Genomic DNA, 23,547 nt, shown 5'->3' on the forward strand with positions numbered 1-23,547 from the left:
CTCCTAAGTCTTAACACACCAAATCGTTTAGCTAAGTATTTTTACATGTATGCTAAATTCTCACACACACATATATATACACACACGCGCGCGCACACTTTTGATGCCTAGTAGAACATTTCTTTTTATCATGTGATTCTAGTGAGTTTTCATGAGGTGTGAAAATTGATTGGCTTATGGTTCAACCCGAATCCAACATATAGTATAACCTTTTTAATGAAGTATGACCCATTGACTAAAATCCATGAGATAGCCATCATAAGCATACTAATTTAGAAGTTAATATAGTAATCACTATCAGCTCAAATTCTTTGATTGCAGTTGTTGGCTCTCTGATCAACATCGTGACCTATATAATCTGTACAGGGATTGACTTAACATCAAGAAAGAAAAATAGTAAGTTGAACTATGGGTTGTCGCTAATAGTAGAAATGAGCTGCATATTTGAACAAATTTGAAGGTAAGAACCAAGCTTTGGAAGATAGATTAGCAATATGAACTTGAATTCTTAATAAAAATAAAGAAAAACGAGGCACAACAAACTTCACCAAGAATCTTATGAAATTAAGAAGGAAAAAGAACAAGGAAAGGATGTACATTCTGAAGTGTCATAATTTCTATATCAATAGAAAATTTCGTAGGTTCTGGCAGTACCAATCCTGGTTCATCTTGCAAGACCAAAAACCACCCCAAACTGCCTTTAGACCTAACTGAATCAAAAACATCATCTCACTAGGCTAGCCAGTCACAATTCACAATTGCTTAGTTCCCATCTCAAACAAAGAGAAGAATTTGCAAAAGCTTCTCCAATGTTATGCCAGCTGCAGCTATTTGAACAGTGCATCCATTTGCCACAGTGGTAGGGGTTACTTGAATTCATTCTGGGCTACGGTCAGCTTGAATTGCAGATTGTATAACAATGGGCTCATTTCATGTTTATGTATATGCCAAGAACTATAGCTCAGATGGCAGTTCCTCCTTCTATAGTTATGGGATGGAGGGTGAGGTCATGAATCAAAACTCATTGGGTGTAATGTATTACTTACCCAAAACAATTACCCAATAGAGACCTAGGTCACAAATTACTAGCAAACCAACTAGAGCTAAAGATCAACAACTAATTAGCTGGGAATCAGTAACCTTGAAGACACGCTTCCAAGGTAAAAGGAAAGACGATGTTTTTCCAAACTCAGAAGTTGAAACATAAATGAGCTTCTGAAACGCTTGCACTGGAGATGCGCTGATAATGGTCAAGCTCCATATATGTCTTCAATTTAAGTCCTTGAGATTAATATAACAGCATCTTCTTCTTCTTCATTTTTTCTTCTTCATTTTTTTTTTTTTTTTTTTTTGAGAAAGAATATAACAGCATCTTGATCTCCATTTTCAAGCCTTTGACTAAAGATTCACCTACCAATCTGTAAGCCACAAACATTTAATCATTATGATTTGAAATTTATTTCACAATAAACTTAAGCATTCTCAAACTTTTTGCATAAATTGAGAGAATAAACATAAAAAAAGAAGTCCATATGCACAGCAGCTGCATCTGGGTCATTCATGCCCGAAGCCTTTTTAAAGCTAATTATTGTGTCAAAACCTCATCACCTTTGAATTCTTCACTTTACAAATTGATAGAAAAAATTAACAAGAAATTCAAACATAAATAATTCAAAGGTGAAAAATGTTGGGAATTTAACCAAAATTCCAACCTGTGAGAAACAATAAAAATAGAGAAAACACACGCCAAAAAAAAATAATCACACGCACAAGACAGTATTTACGTGGTTCGGCAATTTGCCTACGTCCACGGAGTTGCAGGGATTTCACTATTATCAGGGAAAAAATACAAAGTGCGGCTACAGTGTTTTTTCTCTCTTTTTATTGTTTCTCACAGGTTGGAATTTTGGTTAAATTCCCAACAACTGGTATCAGAGCCTAGGGTTTGGTTTGAGTGAGAGCAATGGCAGAGGAAGCAGGAAAGGCGTCTGGAATAGAAAAGTTTGATGGCACAGACTTCGCGTATTGGAGGATGCAGATTGAAGATTATCTCTATGGAAGGAAATTGCATCTGCCTCTTTTGGGGACAAAACCTGAGGCGATGAAGGCTGATGAATGGGCTCTTCTTGACAGACAGGTACTAGGAGTTATCAGGTTAACTCTGTCTAGGTCTGTTGCACATAATGTTGTAAAGGAGAAGACCACAGCAGATTTGATGAAGGCTTTGTCTGGTATGTATGAAAAGCCTTGCACGCACATCCATGGGAACTCCGCACGTCCATGTCCATGGAATCTCGCATCACACCATTATTTAGCACACATTAGCAATATTCCTTTGTTGGGCTTTTTCTTTTCTCCAGGATTTTTGTGTGTGGGCCATTAAGGCTTTTTCTGTCCCCGCTGGGTAGGGACCATGAACACCTCACCACCTTCGCCGCACACCACCATGGGTCTTGATACCACTTGACGGGGAGATAAACACCTTGGGGAGCTTCCTTGAGTAATTAATAAACATATAGAGACACATTTAAACCCAAAAGGCCTAAGCCCTATGGGTATGTGCTCAATTATGTTATATTAACCACTTATTCTCTTCTATCTTTCTTCACCCCTTTTCTGGACAGTACTTTCAATCAATCCATCTAAGTTGACAAACTCAGACTTCTTTTGATCTATCTCTGCAATATTTGATACTACAGTTGACCTGTCCTTGTACATAACTTGTTCATTAAATATCACATTCTCTACTTCTGATGATTTTCCTGTTTTGTTCATCCCAAAACCTTATAGCCAAATTTCTCATCACCATAGCCAATGAAAAAACATATTTTAGACTTAGCATCAAGTTTACTACGAGCATCAGAATCAATGTGAACATAAGAAACACAACCAAAAACTTTTAAATGGGAAAATTTAACCTCTTTACCGCTCCAAACCTCCTCGGGAAGTTTGAACTCCATGGGAACTGATGGCCCTCGGTTTATCAGGTAAGCTGCAGTGCTAACAGCATCAGCCCAGAAAGTTTTTGGTAGTCCAGCATGCAACCTCATACTCCAGCACGCTCATTAAGAGTTCTGTTCATGCGCTCAGCCACATCATTCTGCTGTGGTGTCCCAGGAATGGTCTTTTTCCATCCTAATTCCCTGTGTAGCACAATACTCACTGAACCCTTCATCTATGTACTCTCCTCCATTATCAGACCTCAAACATTTTAGTTTTAAACCTGTTTCTATCTCAACCATGGCCTTCCACTTCTTAAAAGTTTCAAATACATCAGATTTATTTTTCAGAAAATAAACCCATACCTTTCTGCTTGAATCATCAATGAAAGTGATGTAGTACCTTGAACCTCCAAGGGATGCAACTGGAGAAGGCCCCCACAAATCAGTGTGTACTAACTCCAATTTTTCTGCCTTCCGTGTCCTGCCAGTTTTCAAAAAACTCACCTTTTTCTGCTTTCCTAAGATGCAGCTTTCACACATGTCAAAATCAATGGACTTCAATTCTGGTAGTTTTCCTTTTGACAGCAGCATCTTCATCCCTTTCTCACTCATGTGACCAAGCCTGCGGTGCCATAGGCTTGTATCAGTACTTGCATCAGCAACTGCAATTGTGTCTCTTGGACTTGAGGTCATATAGAGAGTGCCAGTCTTCTTTCCACGAGCCAATACTCTAGCTCCCTTTGTAACCTTCCAAGTACCACCAATAAATAGTATTGCATGCCCATCATCATCAAGTTGTCCAACAGAAATCAGATTCCTCCTCAGGTCAGGAATATGTCGAACCTTCTCCAGTAACCAAACAGACCCATTGGGTAACAATATTCGGACATCTCCCATACCCACAACATCCAGGGCTGAACCATCAGCCAAATACACCTTACCAAAATCACCTACAACATAATTCTGTATGATTTCTCGGTGTGGAGTGNCTCCTCCATTATCAGACCTCAAACATTTAGGTTTTAAACCTGTTTCTATCTCAACCATGGCCTTCCACTTCTTAAAAGTTTCAAATACATCAGATTTATTTTTCAGAAAATAAACCCATACCTTTCTGCTTGAATCATCAATGAAAGTGATGTAGTACCTTGAACCTCCAAGGGATGCAACTGGAGAAGGCCCCCACAAATCAGTGTGTACTAACTCCAATTTTTCTGCCTTCCGTGTCCTGCCAGTTTTCAAAAAACTCACCTTTTTCTGCTTTCCTAAGATGCAGCTTTCACACATGTCAAAATCAATGGACTTCAATTCTGGTAGTTTTCCTTTTGACAGCAGCATCTTCATCCCTTTCTCACTCATGTGACCAAGCCTGCGGTGCCATAGGCTTGTATCAGTACTTGCATCAGCAACTGCAATTGTGTCTCTTGGACTTGAGGTCATATAGAGAGTGCCAGTCTTCTTTCCACGAGCCAATACTCTAGCTCCCTTTGTAACCTTCCAAGTACCACCAATAAATAGTATTGCATGCCCATCATCATCAAGTTGTCCAACAGAAATCAGATTCCTCCTCAGGTCAGGAATATGTCGAACCTTCTCCAGTAACCAAACAGACCCATTGGGTAACAATATTCGGACATCTCCCATACCCACAACATCCAGGGCTGAACCATCAGCCAAATACACCTTACCAAAATCACCTACAACATAATTCTGTATGATTTCTCGGGTGGAGTGGTATGAAACGAAGCTCCTGAATCCAAAACCCAATCATCAAGTGGACTGTCTACTGCAAGAAGTAATGCATCCTGTACCTCTTCTATTACAGCATTAGCAGAATCATCTTCATTCTTCTTCTTAGGACTTTTGCATTGGTTCCTAAAGTGACCTATTTTCCCACAATTCCAGCATTGTACTTGTTGGCCTGATCTAGACTTACTTCTGTTTCGATTAGAATTTCTGAATTTTGATCTGCCTCGATTTGAATTTCTGTTATTACCTCTGCCTCTTGTCTCAAGGTTTAGGGCAGAACCAGATCCTGAGGTTTCACCTGCATCTCTTCTGCGAATCTCCTCAGCCAGAATTAAATCTCGAATATCATTGTACTTGAGCTTTTCCTTTCCTGTAGAATTACTTACTGCCATCCTCATTGCCTCCCAACTGTTTCGCAAAGAAGCCAATACGATCAGAGCACGAATCTCATCATCAAAATCAATTTCTACAGACGACAATTGATTTGTGATAGTATTAAATTCGTTCAGATGTTGTGCTACTGATGCATTCTCTGCCATCTTCAAATTGAACAGTTTCTTCATCAGATGCACCTTGTTGTTTGTTGACGATTGACACGTGGTTCCCATGGATGGCGTACGAGAGACTCATGGATGACGCATTGATGAAGTGAAAAGCCCATTAGTCAAGGGGGAGTGAGTAGGACTTGTTCAAAGCTCACAGAGAGGCAGAGACTCATGTGGTGCTAAATAATGGTATGGTGCGAGGTTCCCATGGACATGAACGTGCGGGGTTCCCATGGATGTGCGTGCAGGGTTGACACGTGGTTCCCATGGATGACGTACGAGAGACCCATGGATGACGCGCTGATGAAGTGAAAAAGTCCATTAAGCAAGGGGGAGCGAGTAGGACTTATTCATGGCCCACAGAGTAGTCTTGAAGCCCACAGAGTGGCAGAGACTCACACGTGAGGGGGAGATTGTTGGGTTACACGTGTGAGTAAAGTCCCACATTGAATAAAGATAAGAAGAATAAGTAGTTAATATAACATAATTGAGCACATACCTATAGGGCTTAGGCCTTTTGGGTTTAAGTGTGCCTCTATATGTTATATTAATTACTCAAGGAAGCTCCCCAAGGTGTTTATCTCCCCGTCAAAAAAAGTATTGTAAAAAAAGAAGCAGCAGTAATAAAACAAGCAGCTGATGACTTTCTGAGCTGGCTTATATGAATACTTCTAGTAAGTGAATGATAGTTTTAGATGTAAGGAACAACAAACGCTTTTTTTTTTTTTTCTTTTTTTGAGAAACAGAACATTTTATTACATTTAAATTGCAGATGTCAAAAGCCACTACTAGTCTGGAAATCGTGCTTCAAACAGTGAAACAAGCTGTACCCGGTTGCAATACATCAGGTATTGGAAGAATTCCAGATGCGTTAATAAGAAGGTTCAAAGAAACAAACCTTTCTCTAATAGACTTTACAGATTCCTGAATTGTGACATAATATCAGGGTAAATAACAAATACTAAATTTGTTGCTGATAAGTGGGAATTCTATAATCTCAACTACTAATGTACCATATCATTGACATGATCCAAAAAAAAATAGGAATAAAAAAATTGCAAATCTCACAACAACCTTTCTCTCTTCTCTTTCTTCCTTTTCTATTCTTTTCGCATCTTTTATTTTTTGACAAAACAAAACCAAACAACCTTTCAACAGCCATGTCAATAGACCTCCAATTTTCTATACTTACTTTGCGTTTCTACCAAAAGCCTAAGAATTTTCCAAGTAATCTCAAAAGTGCAAAACCAATATCATTGAACTCAAATAATGATTGTAGGAAAATAAAAACTCTTGATTGCATCAGTCTACTGAATCAAGGTTAATCGATTTAGATAGTTGAAAGGTACCAAAATGAAAAAGTACAAAAATCATCTTGGAAAGGTGAAAATGAAAAGTTGAGTTCCCTTTGAGTAAGTGGACATATAACCTCTATGGTGCTTTCAATGGTCAGATCCAATGGTAGAATCAGCAAATCTATTTTGATGTAGAAGCCCTGATGCTGCATCAGGATTTCAAAATCATGAAATTGAGGAGCCCAAAAATCATGTCACAACACGTTTTCAAAATTGCATTAGATCCCCAAATGATTTGAAATGTATTCTACTTTTACAAATTATTTTTAAAAAAAGATAAGTTTTACAAAACCTCCAGGGAACGCTTAAACAAAAACACTTGTAACTTTACTTCCCCATCAAGAGTCAATCAGGGACGATGATAAAGAACTGTATATGATGATTTACAGGATTTTTTTGATAACTAGCCAGTAAATGTACGTATAGTCTATTGAAATTGTAAATAAATTAGTATTTGATTACATGGCGGTGGAACCAAAGCTCATACTTGACCATATGGAATGCATCATATCTGATGGGGGGAGAGTTCCACTGGAAATGCCTAACCTGATAAAACACAATCCAAAAAAGAAATTCTTAAAACCCTTAGTTTACCTTTTTTCTGGATAAATTTAATGAAGAATAAATAGCACTTAATACAATAGTGAGTTATTCAGTATAACTTCTTCTCCTATGGAAGTTGAGTCCCTCTGGACAAAACACAGATACATATACATACACAAGCAATACATATATTACCAAAAAAAACAAACAAACAAACAATACGTATAAATTCATATAAATGGTAGGAACAAATTACATGAAAATGAGAAGTGATATAAATCAAATAAACTACTTAGAATTATAAAGTTGAGATAGAAAGTCATATTCTACCTTAACTGAGTTCTTATGAAGTGCAACAAACTCTGCATCAGCTATGTCCTTGAGAATTTGCTTAAGCCGGTACACATCATGCTCCTTAAGTACGACAGCAAAGTTATGCCAACCAACAATATCATTGAATGGCAGGTGATAATAATTTGACAATATCACTGCAAGAGATCCAATACATAAGGAACTTAGGGCTTAGAAATCTATATCTATATATTACTAAAAGCTGAAGCGTAGTGTTTAATGCTGCTGCTCTCACATTGTGCCACATCAGCTGCCACGTCATTTGTTTAAAAAATATATAATTTTTCCTTCAATTTTAAAATGCTTTTTCCAATTTTTAGCCCTATAAATGCAGTATACTACTTATTTATTTACTTCCACTACCTTATAATAAATTTGTATAATTAATTCAGCCCACCTCTTATTTATTTAGTTCCACCATTAAGCCTAACCCAAAGCCTTTTCAGTTCAGCTTAAGGGAAAAAGAAATTAAAAATTAAAAAAGTTCAAGCCGGTTTGGTGTGAGCCTTTCAACTTAAAGGAAGAAAGAAAAAAAAATACATTTCTAAAAGTTGAAGCATAACATTTATTGTTGCTACGCTCCAGTTCAGCCACATTAACGGCCATGATATCTTTATAAAAAAAAATGACATTTTTTTAATCTATCTATATATTACTAAAAGCTGAAGCGTAGTGTTTAATGCTGCTGCTCTCACATTGTGCCACATCAGCTGCCACGTCATTTGTTTAAAAAATATATAATTTTTCCTTCAATTTTAAAATGCTTTTTCCAATTTTTAGCCCTATAAATCCCAGCCCTATAAATGCAGTATACTACTTATTTATTTACTTCCACTACCATATAATAAATTTGTATAATTAATTCAGCCCACCTCTTATTTATTTAGTTCCACTATCAAGCCTAACCCAAAGCCTTTTCAGTTCAGCTTAAAGGAAAAAAAAATTAAAAATTAAAAACGTTCAAGCCGGTTTGGTGTGAGCCTTTCAGCTTAAAGGAAGAAAGAAAAAAAAATACATTTCTAAAAGTTGAAGCATAACATTTATTGTTGTTACGCTCCAGTTCAGCCACATTAACGGCCATGATATCTTTATAAAAAAAAATGACATATTTTTTTAAAATATTAATATCTAAGGATGATTTTACACATTCTAAAATAATAATTAAATACATGTAACTTACCAACTATAATAAAATATTAATATCTAAATATCTAAAGATGACTTTACACATTCTAAAATAATGATTTTTTTTTTTTTGAAAGGCATTCTAAAATAATAATTAAATACATGTAACTTACCGACATAATAATGCTATAATTATTATCATTGAAAACATGTAGTCATAAAATGCTTTATTTATAAATAATAATAAAAACCAAAATAAAAAAGTAGGAATTCTTCCCCGGACATACCATCTTTTTTTTTTTTTTTTGGTAAACCCTTCTCATAGGTATTTTATCAAACATGTGACATAGAACTACAAATGGTGGGATTATCTTCAGCATACCACTTTAACAAGAACCCACTTTTTTTTTTCTTTTGGGGGGGGGGGGTGGTAAATAATGATAATATTAAAGAAGAGGAGAGGAGCACAGCTCATCAGCGACAATAAGGGCCCACGATGTGATAGTGCTGATGGGGATGGTTCCCCAAGTCTTACAAAAGGAGGCCCAACGGGCCCAATTGTGAGCAAACCGTTACAAGATCTGGGGCAAAAAGAATATACAACATCCGAAATAACAAGGGAGAAAATTTCTTATAGCTGCAATAATGGTTTGGAACTCCCAACCCAAATGGAGACTTGAATCATTAATGCAGTCTGTTATAATTTTTGCATCTCCTTTGAAGTGAACATACTTGTAGACGAGGAGAGCAGCTGAGGATACAACAAGCAGGGCAGCATCTGCCTCAGCTTCAGCAGGGGAGCAATAGATGGCCTTGCTTGTATTGACAGCAGAGATGGTGCCACGGCCCATGGAAGTCTCTATAGGCGGAGGCTAGAAAAGCTTCTTGGTTGGAAAAGGATGCCTCAAAGTTGATTTCATCCATTTATTTGGAGGGGACCAAGAAGATTGCTGCTGGTTTGGGAGGGTAGAGATCCATCCCCTTGAATATAGTTGTCTTTAACTCGAATTTCTAGACTAATTTGATAGTTTTCTAAAATCGGTGCACTCCAAGAAATGGTTTTATTTTGCAATTGTTGCTTGCTATTTTAATTGATGAGCAATTGGTCTTGGAGCACTCACATCCTTGGTATATATAAAAAAAAAAGTGTAAAATTGATATAGTTTTGCCTAAAAATGACATTTATCAATTAGTGAATAATTGTGTAAATTTATAAGTTAGCTAATTTACACTGTTTATTTTGCATTTTGAATCCATATATTAAATTAGAAACAACAAAACTACAAGTGGTCTTTTCAATTGCTTTGGAACTTTCGCTTTTAAAAACTTCTGTACAAAATTTACTACCTTCCAAAATAAAATTGTCATCTTTTGATACCATTAAATGATGAGGAAGACGAAGATTTTGGGGGGAAAATGGTTGCTTGGTGAATGGGGGAAATGAGGTCATTTGTAATGCTAGTGAGATTTGAAGGAAAAGTTCAGTCATTGTGAGTTTTGGTGCAAATGGTTTAGTGAGAATTTGATGTGGGAGAGTGGTTCTCGGTGAAAGTAAGCGAAACCAAAGCACAAGGGTTGATGTATATAACTAATTTGTGAAGATTATGATGGGCGTCCATAATTCTTAGTAGTGCCAATGCTTTTTATAGCAAAGAAAAATACAATATGAAGAAGACGAAACATGGTTAAACAAATGAACAAACCCAATGATCCATTTGATTTATACAGAGAGAGAGAGAGAGAGAGAGAGAGAGAGAGAACAAACCCAATGATCCATTTGATTTATACAGAGAGAGAGAGAGAGAGAGAGAGAGAGAGAGTACACCCTCTGTAAATAGCCCCACATTTTTTTTTTTGAGAATGTAAATGGCTCCTTACATGCTTGTATGTGACTTATAACTTAAAAAAAAAATAATAATAATGTAATCTGACGTGGCAATACTGGTGTCAGTCCATGTGGCAGTTAAATAATATATTATTTTGACTGTTAGCCAAGTCAACATTTTTCATTCATCATTCGTAATAAGGACCATTTTGATACACCACCAAAATGTTAAAAACCAAATTGAAATTAGGTGTTAAAGTTAGGGACCAAATATATATTTTATCCTAAAATATTTTAAACTAAATGACAAAACTCATCCTACTACACTAGCACTATATTAATTATTAACACACATAGCCACACTTATCCATAAATAAATAATACAATAAGTGTCTACTTAACAAATCAAAACAATCACTAACTTTACTATTTTTTTTACTTGAATCACTAACTTTATAACAAAAAGTTGTTATAACATGATAACAATACACACATATGTAACAAACCATTTATATTTCCTAATTATTAATTTATATAAAGTTATATTATATTTAGATTATGCACGCACATGTTCACACACATCACAATTCACACATCTATATATTACTAAAAGCTGAAGTGTAACGTTTAATGCTGCTACTCTCACGTTGTGCCACATCAGCTGTCACGTCATTTTAAAAAAAAATATATAATTTTTCCTTCAATTTTGAAATGCTTTTTCCAATTTTTAGCCCTATAAATCCCAGCCTTATTAATGTAGTACACTATTTATTTATTTACTTCCACTACCCTATAATAAATTTGTATAATTAATCCAGTCCACTTCTTATTTATTTAGTTCCATTATCAAGCCTAACCCAAATCCTTTTTAGTTCAACTTAAAGGAAAAAGAAATTAAAAATAAAAAACGTTCAAGCTTGTTTGGTGTGAGCCTTTCAGCTTAAAGGAAGAAAGAAAGAAAAAACATTTCTAAAAGTTGAAGCATAGCATTTATTGTTGCTACGCTCCAGTTCAGCCACATTAACGGCCATGATATCTTTATAAAAAAAATGACATTTTTTTAAAATATTAATATCTAAGGATGATTTTACACATTCTAAAATAATAATTAAATACATGTAATAAAATATTAATATCTAAATATCTAAAGATGACTTTACACATATAATGATTTTTTTTTTTGAAAGACATTCTAAAATAATAATTAAATACATGTAACTTACCGACATAATAATGCTATAATTATTATCATTGAAAACATGTAGTCATAAAATACTTTATTTATAAATAATACTAAAACCCAAAATAAAAAAGTAGGAATTCTTCACCGAACATACCATCTTTTTTTCTTTTTTCTTTTTTTTGTAAACCCTTCTCATAGGCATTTTATCAAACATGTGACAGAACTACAAATGGTGGGATTATCTTCAGCACACCACTTTGTTGGTGGTAATTTATAGTAAAAGAGATATGATAGAAATAGAAATACCACTTGACACTCCAAAATATTTAACATAATAATAATAATAATAATAATAATAATAAACATATTAAATATTAAAATATTCAATATTGGACATAAAAAAAAAATCAAAATTGCATTATCAGTTTATGACCTTACACATTCTCTTGAATGAACACATGAATACTAAACTATTCCCAAGTGCATTATGGCAAAATAAATTGTCATATGAACAGAATAGTAGAAAACACACCCAATATTGCGTTATGAGTTTATGACCTTACACATTCTCTTGAACGGTCATATATTAAGTTATGCCAAAGTGCATTATTACAAAATAAATTGTCATATGAAAATGAATAATATAAAACACACCCAAGAAGAAAATAAACGAAAACACACCCATCAAGAAACTCTAGATTTTCTTTGCTAAGATTGAGATGATTTCTTCAATCAGAGATAACAATTCAACAAAAAGTCATCGTCTCAGTTTGGTAAGTATTTCAATGTGCTTACAATGCTCTTGATCTTCACTCTATTTTTTTTTTTTTGGGTACATTTAAAGTGTTTTCCACTTCTTCTTTTGAGTAATGGTTATTTTCCTTGATCACAATTTATCAAATCACTTCCATCATATCGAAATACATTACCATCTTGCTAATTTCTTATTTTGTTTTAGTACATGGTCTTTTGCCTCCCATTTGTTTATTTTATTTTCTAAATAGCTTTGTTATTTTTTAAATTAAATACTGCGTACACAAATTCTTGCTAAAATCCTTTAATCTCATCTAAATATATGCTAATTTATAATTTCTTTCTTAGGATACCTTGGGAGAGGAAACAAAATATTATGATTTATAGGAATGACGTTTCTCTTTTTCTTTATATTTGGGATTATACCATGTGTTTCTCTTTTTATTTGTATTTGAGATTATATCTAATCTTTATATAGTTTTTTCATTAATTTTTCAACAAAATACAATGCAAATAACATTATGGTAATTCAAACACACTAAAGGTTTTTTAAAATTTTATTTTAAGATCTAATCTCTAAACCTTACCATTTATAATTTTCAAGGAAACAATTTTGGGACACTTACAATGTTTAAGTATTGCATCCATTTTATGACTATGGGCATGCATGCAAGCAATTTTTTTTTTTTTTTTTAATGTTTTTCATGGTTAACCTAATATCCATTTATTTGGATTTAAAAATTCTTTCAACTGAAGCATATACCTTGATGTAACTTATTCTTAGAAAATTCCACAACTTAATTCAAATCATGCTAGCCAAATATATGTGTATATATATATAGACACACACACTATTATTCCTCACCTCAGCAAGCTTAAACTTATCTCATTCTCAAGGTGAAAAAAATGCTTAAAATTATCTCTTTTTTTTAGTTCAATATGTTCTTTGTATTTATTAAGATAGAGCACAATGATTTTGTACCCTTCTATATGAATTAAATCATCATACCTTATTTAGCTTAAACTTATCTCTTATTCCAAGTTCAATTTGGCTACGACATGTTGCTCTTCAATCCATAATACTCCTTAAATATTTTAGTGTAATACATATTGATGAGTCCTAAAAATCATTAAGGTCATCCATTAATATGGACAACCTTGCATCATTAGTAGACCAAAAGATGTAACCATTCAAGCACATTCAATACATTAATGGCGACCGTTATTAATTGGTCTTAAACGCCCATCAATACGATGACTGTTACACATGGGTAATAATCTCCAATTATGTATAACAGCTATCCAAATCACCTATAAAAGGGATAGTCCGTCTCACTTGTGAAGGTACGTCAAAAACTACTACAAAACACTATCTAAATATGAAAAATATGGGTTGATACTAACTTAAGCATCGGAGGCTCCCCCACCGGGCACAACCCGGTGGTCTATTCGATCTATCTCTCCTTTATCTTGCAGGTCCTACAAGATTGTCTAATACTTTGGATTGGGCGAGTGACCCAAACTGACGATTTTGGCATCATCAGTTTGGCGCCGTCTATGGGAAAGCGATTAGTCATCTAGCTTTTCCTGTGACAAAGGGTTCACTCGGTTCAATCTAGAGTACCTCATGGGATGAGACTCAATGATCACCTCTTTACTCTGCCCATATCCAATCATCTAAAATTGGGTCGAGATGGGAAAGATAAAGAGATATTACCAAGGCACCATTGTCTTTAAAACACGAATTGTCAGCCGAATGAATAGACGATGATGAGAGAGCCTAGATCCAAGGTCTCAAATCTGTTGGCCTCTAGCTTGAGGGTCTGGTGGAAAGACACCTCTAGTGATGCCGTTACCAATGAAAGTGTGACTCCCAGCCATAAGACATGATTGGGTTGGTTGACGATGACGTAAGAACTTCATAACCTGTGACCTTCTAAGCATGACACAGTACACACGACAACCACAAAAATTGAGCGACTTTGGTAAACCTCGCAGGAATGGCCCAGCTCCTAGGCCTTAAGGTAAGATGTGTCGTTTCTCATCTTGTTATATGGTCTTACATCATCTTGTTAAAAGATCTAGAATACTAGAAGTCTAAAAATGAAATGATAACCTCGTCTAAAACTTTAGAAATATAACGAAGGATTTTATTCTATTAGATATCCTTTTGTTAAAAAATAAAAAGAAGTTATTGTATGTGGTCATATAGTTTTTAGCCACCCAAGTCAACTATGATGAAATTACTATAGGAGAACTTTCCTTTCTTAGTTTCACCGGCTCCCCATTGTTTTTAGTTTGCATGAAAGGCGGAACCAAACTTCAATAGAACATAATTATCTTACCAAAATTGTGATCTTAAATATAGGCATTGAAAAAAAAAAAAAAAAGGGAAAGGTAATGAATACCTTGACTGTTATAAACTGCATAAGTCAAACTGGTCTCTTTGAGGTCCTTGCCATTAAAGCCAAATATAATTATATATTGTTAAGGATACAGCTGTAGTCATCAAGGATAGCAGCTAAGTCATTCGCAGCTAGTGTTACTGATGTATCACAGTTGTAGTGTTCAAAATACAAATCTTGGATTGTGTTGAGAGAGGATTAGGATAAGACGGAATTGTATTTAATTTTGTATCTAAGTGATAAGGGAGAAACTTATCTAATTTGTATAGAAGAGTCAAGGCCGAATTGCATGGAGAAGCATATCTGATTGTGTATAGATGTGGTAAGGCCGAATTGTATTTTAAATTTTGAATATGTTAAAAACTATGCTATATATGAAAATGCCTTGAACCGTGAATGGTAAGGCTAGGAAACAATTTCAATTAATTGTTTTTACATATGTTATGGCGTAATCGATATCCTAATAATGGCTCCTGCTATAACTAAAACAAAAATAGAATGTTTGTGTCCCTTTATGGTATTAGATTAATGGTACACTAAAGAAAAAAAAATAAATGGTACCCTGATAATAGCTTAGTTGATAACCGTGAATGGTAAGGCTAGGATACAATTTCAATTAATTGTTTTTACATATGTTATGGCGTAATTGATATCCTAATAATGGCTCCTGCTATAACTAAAACAAAAATAGAATGTTTGTGTCCCTTTATGGTATTAGATTAATGGTACACTAAAGAAAAATANTATTTTTTTTTTTAGTTCTTTTTTTCTCATTTTACTCTCTCTCTCTCTCTCTCTCTCTCTCTCTCTCCATATATATATTATTTATTCTTTTTTGATGAATCATTGTATTTTTGTATATAATACTATTTTGGGTTAGTATGATTTGTAGTGTGTTTGATTTTTTTAGTTTTCCGTCACAAGTCTTCTCTCTCCCTCTTTTACCAAAATACAATGTTGGATATGTATTTGAATGTGTATATCAACTATTAAAATTAAATCGCCCAAGATGAATATTGTAGGGTCACAATTTGTAGCCCAAGCCCAAAAGGTATGGGATATGAGCCCAATGAGCCTAGTACAATGAATTTGTAGAAAGTAGGCGAAAGAGCTGGGCTTTTGGTGGATTGGACAACGGTTAATAAGGATTTCAAAGATGAACAAGTATGAAACACACGTAAACCTCAATAAAATGATTGTCCTAGGAGATAGATTATGAATTGATCCAATAGTTCTGAAAGTTAATACAGTTCTTAATGCTACAGTAATTCCTTTTTTCTCTTTTTCTCTCTTCTTTTTTTCTTCTCCCCTCTTATGAGAGGTCTTTTACATTATATAGTTCCTTTCAAGCCATCCTGATCATACACTTATTAACCATCTAAGCTTTCACTTGGCAACATATCCCATCAAACATCTTCTTTGGCTCTCTATGAATGGTGGTAGCTGAGACTACACTGTTCAGGGGTCTTCTCCACATAAATGCGGCCAGAAAAGTTGCTGCAGTGTATTCAATGCGGTAGTAGTAGTTTTTTTTTTATAGATATTTCTGTGTTCTAATCACCTTTGTACGTGTTTAAGGTTCATCCTGATCGTCGGAACTCCCTGGAAGGTCACCTAAATTATCCAAATGCATGTTTGACCGATATTCATCGTATCCGAGAAGGAGCTACTCCTCAGACTATATTTCTCCATTATTTACTTATGTGATTCCCAACTTTGGGGCCTCTCTTAATCATTTATTCCTCCTCAAACATATCCACATCTTCGGATAAGGCGTAAGGCCCAGTATACAAATTTGGGCTCTCATCCCCACAACAGCCCCTCAAAATTCCAATTTTTCCCTCGCATCCGAGGAGAAGAAGTGGAATTTTGATTTGCCTTAAAATTGAGAGCTAGAAATATTGAAATATCTGAGTTTACATGTGTGGGGATATAGTTTTGCGCGCATCATCATTGCTACTGACGTTTCGGAATCCGTGAAGCGTCATTAATTGCTCCAAGCGGTGTTATGTTCTCTACATCTAACGATGAGGCCTTGATCCGACGGTCAATATTTTTTCATTAGGATTTGGGCAGGATAACTCCCACCCATTATTTTCCCACTATATAAACTATCGCTTAGGACACCTCAGTCAAAAATAATCAAGGAGGGCAGGTAGGTCATATTGTTGAGGCCTTGAAGCAACCACTTCTCCTACCAAGAGATATGGATGCTTATAGGCGCTTCAGTCAGCAAGAGCTTTTCCTATCCCTTAAGAGGGATCTGGCTATGGTAAGTGATTCGATCTGCTTCTCTAAGTAAACATTTGATCATTTTTACTCATTCCTCTTCTTTGTTTTATACTGAATTTTCCATTTCTATTATGTAGATTACCTAACAAGTTTACATGGCTGAGTAATGGGTTAAGGATGCCCGCAATGAAGCTAAGGCAAAGGCCTATTCTCGGTCTGAGGTCGAGAAAATCTTGGGTAATCTTAGGGAGGATCAGGCTAAGCTGTCCGAGCAGCTAAAAGAGGCGTTTAAGGCTAGGGACAATGCTAATGTAGGCCTCAAGACTGCAAAGAAACAAGCCAAAGATCAAAGCCAGAAGTTGCATTTGACCGAGATTAATTTGGCAACAGAAAGGCAAATGGTGAAAGATCTTCGAGCTGAGCTTCAAAGGGTCAAAGAGGCAACCCAACTAGCTAAGAAGGCAGTCGAGGCTGAGAAGCAAGCATCGTATAAGCTTAGGGTGGAGGAGACTCAAGTTAGGCTCACAGAGGAGCTCTCTACAGTGTGCAGAGAATACTGCGATGTGTCTTGGGGTAAAGCCTTTAATGCTGCTGGGGTCCCTACAAACTCTGACTTGAGGCAACTTGAGAACGTATATTATGATCCTGAAATTCACGAACTCCCAAGTCCTAACTCATCTCACTTCCAGCAAGCTCCAAAGGCATCCGAACAGTCATTGGTTAACCAAGCCCCTCCAGCTCTCTTTGAAGCTTCTAAAGAGTCGGACCAAGCTGGTGGCCAAGGTCAAAGGGCCGAGAATCCTCAGGACAAGGGTAAGGGTCAGGGTAAGAAGAAAGTTCCTTCTGAATCCAAAGACCAAGCCCAAGCCCAAGACGCTACTGCCTCCCAGCCAAGTCAGGCAGCTAACCCTCTTGCCCCTAAAATGAAGACTTAGCTATTAGGACCTTTATTTTTATTTTATTTTTTTATTTTTTTTTTAGAGAATGTAAAATACTCTTTTTCTGATCAATGAATGTATTCTTCTTTTATCTCCTATGTCTTCACTATATATACTATCAGGCTTATTGTTATTATAGATAATATTAATTTGTTGTTACATTAACCTGAACAGAATCAATAATAACACCCTACTAATGATGCCAATAACTTAACTAAGTACTAACAAAAACTGGCTATAAGAATTAGTAATAAACTTGGTAAATAATGGAAGATAAAGGTGCCTTTTACATCCTTCGATACTTAAGCAAATAATTAAGTACTCTACCTTACTCGGGGGTGTTAATCTAAGGACATGGTTAGAGTTTTTAGGCATATTTTTGTACTTAGTGACTTTGCCTGAATTGGGCCCTGTCTAACACTTACAAAGAACGCCACTGTAGAACCTTTGGAGAGTCATTAGTAGAATTTACCAAGTACAATTTAGTCGTCCATATGTGTAGCTGTCTATAATATGTTGTCCATGGACAAGTTCTTTTTGGCAAATCCCATCATTCTCAACGAAGGGTCTTGTTGATATGTTGTCATTCTATTGTGGTTTTCTTTGGGTGTGATTAATATATGGACAACAACCAAGGATGAGCCATACTTAGTTGATCCCCATCAGTTGCCCCCTTGTCCTTGTGTTGTCTGTCATTGTAGTGATAAATTTCTTTTTGACACATGGCGCAATTTTGAGGTTCGTTCATAATGTCATTTCGTTCTTCAAACAAAATTCCACATGGTGTCATTTGATTAGTCACGTCGTTTCAGTGACTAGGTCTGTCGCTTATAAATAGTGGAATTCCTCTCCTACCCTCTCACATTTCTCATATTTTCTCATTTGACCTTTGTCGTCCAGCACTTCATCTAGAGTTTCTGTCTTTAGTCATCCTCATTTAGAGCCAGGTATCCTCCTTTTCTCATCTTTTAGGCTTTTCTTCAATTTACAAAATGTTTGAAATCATAGTATCTTCGTCTAGCAATAGTGATGATAGGGCGATAGACGAGTACCATGATAGCAGTTTTAGTGGTAGTAGCTCTGATAGTAGTAGTAGTAGTGGAGCAGTAGTGGGGGAAACACCACAGATGAGGAATATACATCTGGGGTCCCCAGAATTCCTTTAGACATCTTACAACAAGAGATAAGGACGAGGATGGCTTCTGGCTCACTTGCAAACACATCCACTAGTGTTCCCTTGTCTCTTTCAAGTGAAGAAGAGACATTGTATAGCTATGCAGTAGGCATTCCTTCAAAGACCGACAAAAAAAAAAAAACTCGCTTCCCTTAGGAGTTGGTACCAAATCCCGGACAACCTTAATCCTCGATTAGCCATCCGTGGTGAATGTTGTAGCCATCCTTGTCTTGGGGTAGGTATCTATGAAGCTTACCTTCTTGGAGGACTTAGATTGCCTCTTAACGCTTTTGCCAGAGAAATACTCACTAGATTAGGTTTAGGAATTAACTAGCTTAATCCCAATGCATGGAGTCTTATTATCTCTATGCAGGTTTTGTGGAGGGAAGTATTTAAGGAGAACCGTCCTCTCACAGTGAACGAGTTTCTATACTGTTACAAGCCCTCGAAGATTAGCCAATCCCTAGGTTTTTACCAATTTTTAGCTAGGGGTTCAAATTGTAGATTGGTGAGATCCCTCCCAACATCTGATAGGAAGTGGAAGACGGAGTTCTTCTTCATCTCCAGGTTTTGGGCAGGAAACCCTGTTAAGGTAGGCAGGGATCCATTTCCTCCCTATACTGGTGAAATGGGAAATCTTCGTCTTGAGGGTATGTTCTTTTTCTTCACTACATTTTCACTTATATTGTTGTACTTGTCTAACTCCTTTTTTTTTTTTTTTCCTTTTTTTGTGCAATTGTAAAACGACTTGTGTAAATTTTTTTATTTTTTGTATCTCTACTTTAAATTGATGTATTTGTGGCTTCTTTAGAATTTTAATTTTGGGTTGCAATTTGGTTTTGTCTTATTAAGTTATTATCTTTCTTTTTCTTTTCTTTTCTAAGATTGTTAAATGTTATTCTATTGCATATAAATATAGTTGACAAAAATATAATGCTATTCTATATATATCACGGCTTAAATAATTTAGTGTTTGACTTATGACTATATTTTTTTTTTAGTGCTTTTTTTCTCATTTTACTCTCTCTCTCTCTCTCTCTCTCTCTCTCTCTCTCCATATATATATTATTTATTCTTTTTTGATGAATCATTGTATTTTTGTATATAATACTATTTTGGGTTAGTATGATTTGTAGTGTGTTTGATTTTTTAGTTTTCCGTCACAAGTCTTCTCTCTCCCTCTTTTACCAAAATACAATGTTGGATATGTATTTGAATGTGTATATCAACTATTAAAATTAAATCGCCCAAGATGAATATTGTAGGGTCACAATTTGTAGCCCAAGCCCAAAAGGTATGGGATATGAGCCCAATGAGCCTAGTACAATGAATTTGTAGAAAGTAGGCGAAAGAGCTGGGCTTTTGGTGGATTGGACAACGGTTAATAAGGATTTCAAAGATGAACAAGTATGAAACACACGTAAACCTCAATAAAATGATTGTCCTAGGAGATAGATTATGAATTGATCCAATAGTTCTGAAAGTTAATACAGTTCTTAATGCTACAGTAATTCCTTTTTTCTCTTTTCTCTCTTCTTTTTTCTTCTCCCTCTTATGAGAGGTCTTTTACATTATATAGTTCCTTTCAAGCCATCCTGATCATACACTTATTAACCATCTAAGCTTTCACTTGGCAACATATCCCATCAAACATCTTCTTTGGCTCTCTATGAATGGTGGTAGCTGAGACTACACTGTTCAGGGGTCTTCTCCACATAAATGCGGCCAGAAAAGTTGCTGCAGTGTATTCAATGCGGTAGTAGTAGTTTTTTTTTTATAGATATTTCTGTGTTCTAATCACCTTTGTACGTGTTTAAGGTTCATCCTGATCGTCGGAACTCCCTGGAAGGTCACCTAAATTATCCAAATGCATGTTTGACCGATATTCATCGTATCCGAGAAGGAGCTACTCCTCAGACTATATTTCTCCATTATTTACTTATGTGATTCCCAACTTTGGGGCCTCTCTTAATCATTTATTCCTCCTCAAACATATCCACATCTTCGGATAAGGCGTAAGGCCCAGTATACAAATTTGGGCTCTCATCCCCACAACAGCCCTCAAAATTCCAATTTTTCCCTCGCATCCGAGGAGAAGAAGTGGAATTTTGATTTGCCTTAAAATTGAGAGCTAGAAATATTGAAATATCTGAGTTTACATGTGTGGGGATATAGTTTTGCGCGCATCATCATTGCTACTGACGTTTCGGAATCCGTGAAGCGTCATTAATTGCTCCAAGCGGTGTTATGTTCTCTACATCTAACGATGAGGCCTTGATCCGACGGTCAATATTTTTTCATTAGGATTTGGGCAGGATAACTCCCACCCATTATTTTCCCACTATATAAACTATCGCTTAGGACACCTCAGTCAAAAATAATCAAGGAGGGCAGGTAGGTCATATTGTTGAGGCCTTGAAGCAACCACTTCTCCTACCAAGAGATATGGATGCTTATAGGCGCTTCAGTCAGCAAGAGCTTTTCCTATCCCTTAAGAGGGATCTGGCTATGGTAAGTGATTCGATCTGCTTCTCTAAGTAAACATTTGATCATTTTTACTCATTCCTCTTCTTTGTTTTATACTGAATTTTCCATTTCTATTATGTAGATTACCTAACAAGTTTACATGGCTGAGTAATGGGTTAAGGATGCCCGCAATGAAGCTAAGGCAAAGGCCTATTCTCGGTCTGAGGTCGAGAAAATCTTGGGTAATCTTAGGGAGGATCAGGCTAAGCTGTCCGAGCAGCTAAAAGAGGCGTTTAAGGCTAGGGACAATGCTAATGTAGGCCTCAAGACTGCAAAGAAACAAGCCAAAGATCAAAGCCAGAAGTTCTCTCTCTCTCTCTCTCTCTCTCTCTCTCTCTCTCTCTCTCTCTCTCTCTCTCTCTCTCTCTCTAGAAAGGGTCTACTATTTTGGACCACTTTATATTTATCCAAGTACATTTGGTTCGTCCATGTTTAAAGATGAATCTTGATACAATTGCCTTGTTTAGGCTTAACTATGTTAAGGATTTTTGGACAATGGTTGTCTACAATTTTTATTTATGAATGAACTTTTATCCATATTGTGATTGCCAAATCTAATTCCAAGTGTTTCTCATCCATGTTTTGGACTTTATTTTGGAATGTATATTTTCCTCGTCCTTAGACTTATTCTTGGAACTCCTTTTTTTTTTTAATCCATAGCTTGGATTATATAATTGGTTGGATGTGTTGTCCATGGAATGTTGCATGCATGCTTTTCTTTCGTCCTTAACTTTTTGGATGAGTTTAGTTGGGAAGTTTATTCTTTCCCTTGGTCATGGCCTTTTTATGGCAACTTATCTCCTTTCTATTAAGGATGGCTTATGACAATTTATCTCCATGTCCAGAGATTTTAAACGTCTTTATTTGTCATGGACCTTTTTATACCATACACTTAAATTAGAAAATTCAAGCAACTTTATATACAATAATTGTACATAACATTGTCCATAAACATCAGAGAACTTAGTACATAGCAATTCAAAGACATTATCTATGCTAGTACTTAGTCCTTTTTAGGGAATTTAAATTACTTTATGTACAAAGTGACTTTGTTCATGACATCGACCATAGCACATGCTAGTAGCTAGTGTTTTTTAGGGAATTCAAAACACTTAGAAACATAACATATTGTTTCAAACATAAACACTAGAATATAACATAAACAAAGTACTAATAATCACAAGTAATCCTTAATCTCATCCAGACTGACCTTCTTGACGAGTCACTTTTACTGGTAGTACTTTTTCAAATGCTCCACATTCTTTGGGTGTTCCAGCTTCTGTCCATCTAGGGCCTCCAAGGAGTATGATCTTTTGGAGTTGATGACTTTGTATGGCCCTTCCCAATTAGGCCCTAACTTTCCATGAGCAAGATTTTTTGTAGCCAGAGACACCTTCTTCAAGACGAGATCTCCAATATTGAACTATCTTGGCTTCATTATTGCATCATGATGCTTGGACATCAAATTTTTGTAACGAGCCACCCTTTTCTTTGCATCCATTCTTACCTTATCCATAAGATCAAGGCTCAGACAAAGCAGCTTTTTGTTATCTTCGTTGTTGTAGTGAGCCACCTTATAGCTAGTTAAGCCAACTTCTGTGGGTATGACCGCATCACTTCCATATGCTAACTTAAAAGGGGTCTCTCCAGTTAGGGTCCTTACCATCATCCTATATGCCCAAAGGACACTAGGTAGTTTGTCTAACCATATTCCCTTTGCCCCCCCAAGTTGAGTCTTGATGATTTTCAATAAAGGCCATTTCGCAACTTCAACTTGTCCATTGGCTTGTGGATGGGAGGGGGAAGAATAATGATTTCTAATCCTAAATTGCTCGCAAACGTCTCGAAAGGGCACATTATCAAATTGGCATCCATTATCCGAGATGAGTACCCTAGGAATT

The 23,547-nt window shown here is 35.8% G+C and overlaps 1 protein-coding gene across 1 annotated transcript; it reads right to left on the reverse strand.

Moving 5' to 3' along the window:
- Positions 1–535: 535 nt before the first annotated feature.
- LOC136067421 (probable glycosyltransferase At5g25310) lies at positions 536–9,461 on the reverse strand. The gene is made up of 4 exons (XM_065773252.1): positions 9,287–9,461; positions 7,465–7,622; positions 7,054–7,137; positions 536–1,418 (listed from the first exon to the last, which is right to left on the reverse strand). Exons 1-4 carry the CDS (start codon positions 9,459–9,461, stop codon positions 1,407–1,409), a joined length of 429 nt encoding a protein of 142 aa, XP_065629324.1. The 3' UTR covers positions 536–1,406.
- Between the last annotated feature and the right edge of the window lie 14,086 nt (positions 9,462–23,547).

Source organism: Quercus suber, unplaced genomic scaffold, assembly GCF_002906115.3.
Source record: "Quercus suber isolate HL8 unplaced genomic scaffold, Cork oak 2.0 scaffold_71, whole genome shotgun sequence".
Classification (NCBI taxonomy): Eukaryota; Viridiplantae; Streptophyta; class Magnoliopsida; order Fagales; family Fagaceae; genus Quercus; species Quercus suber.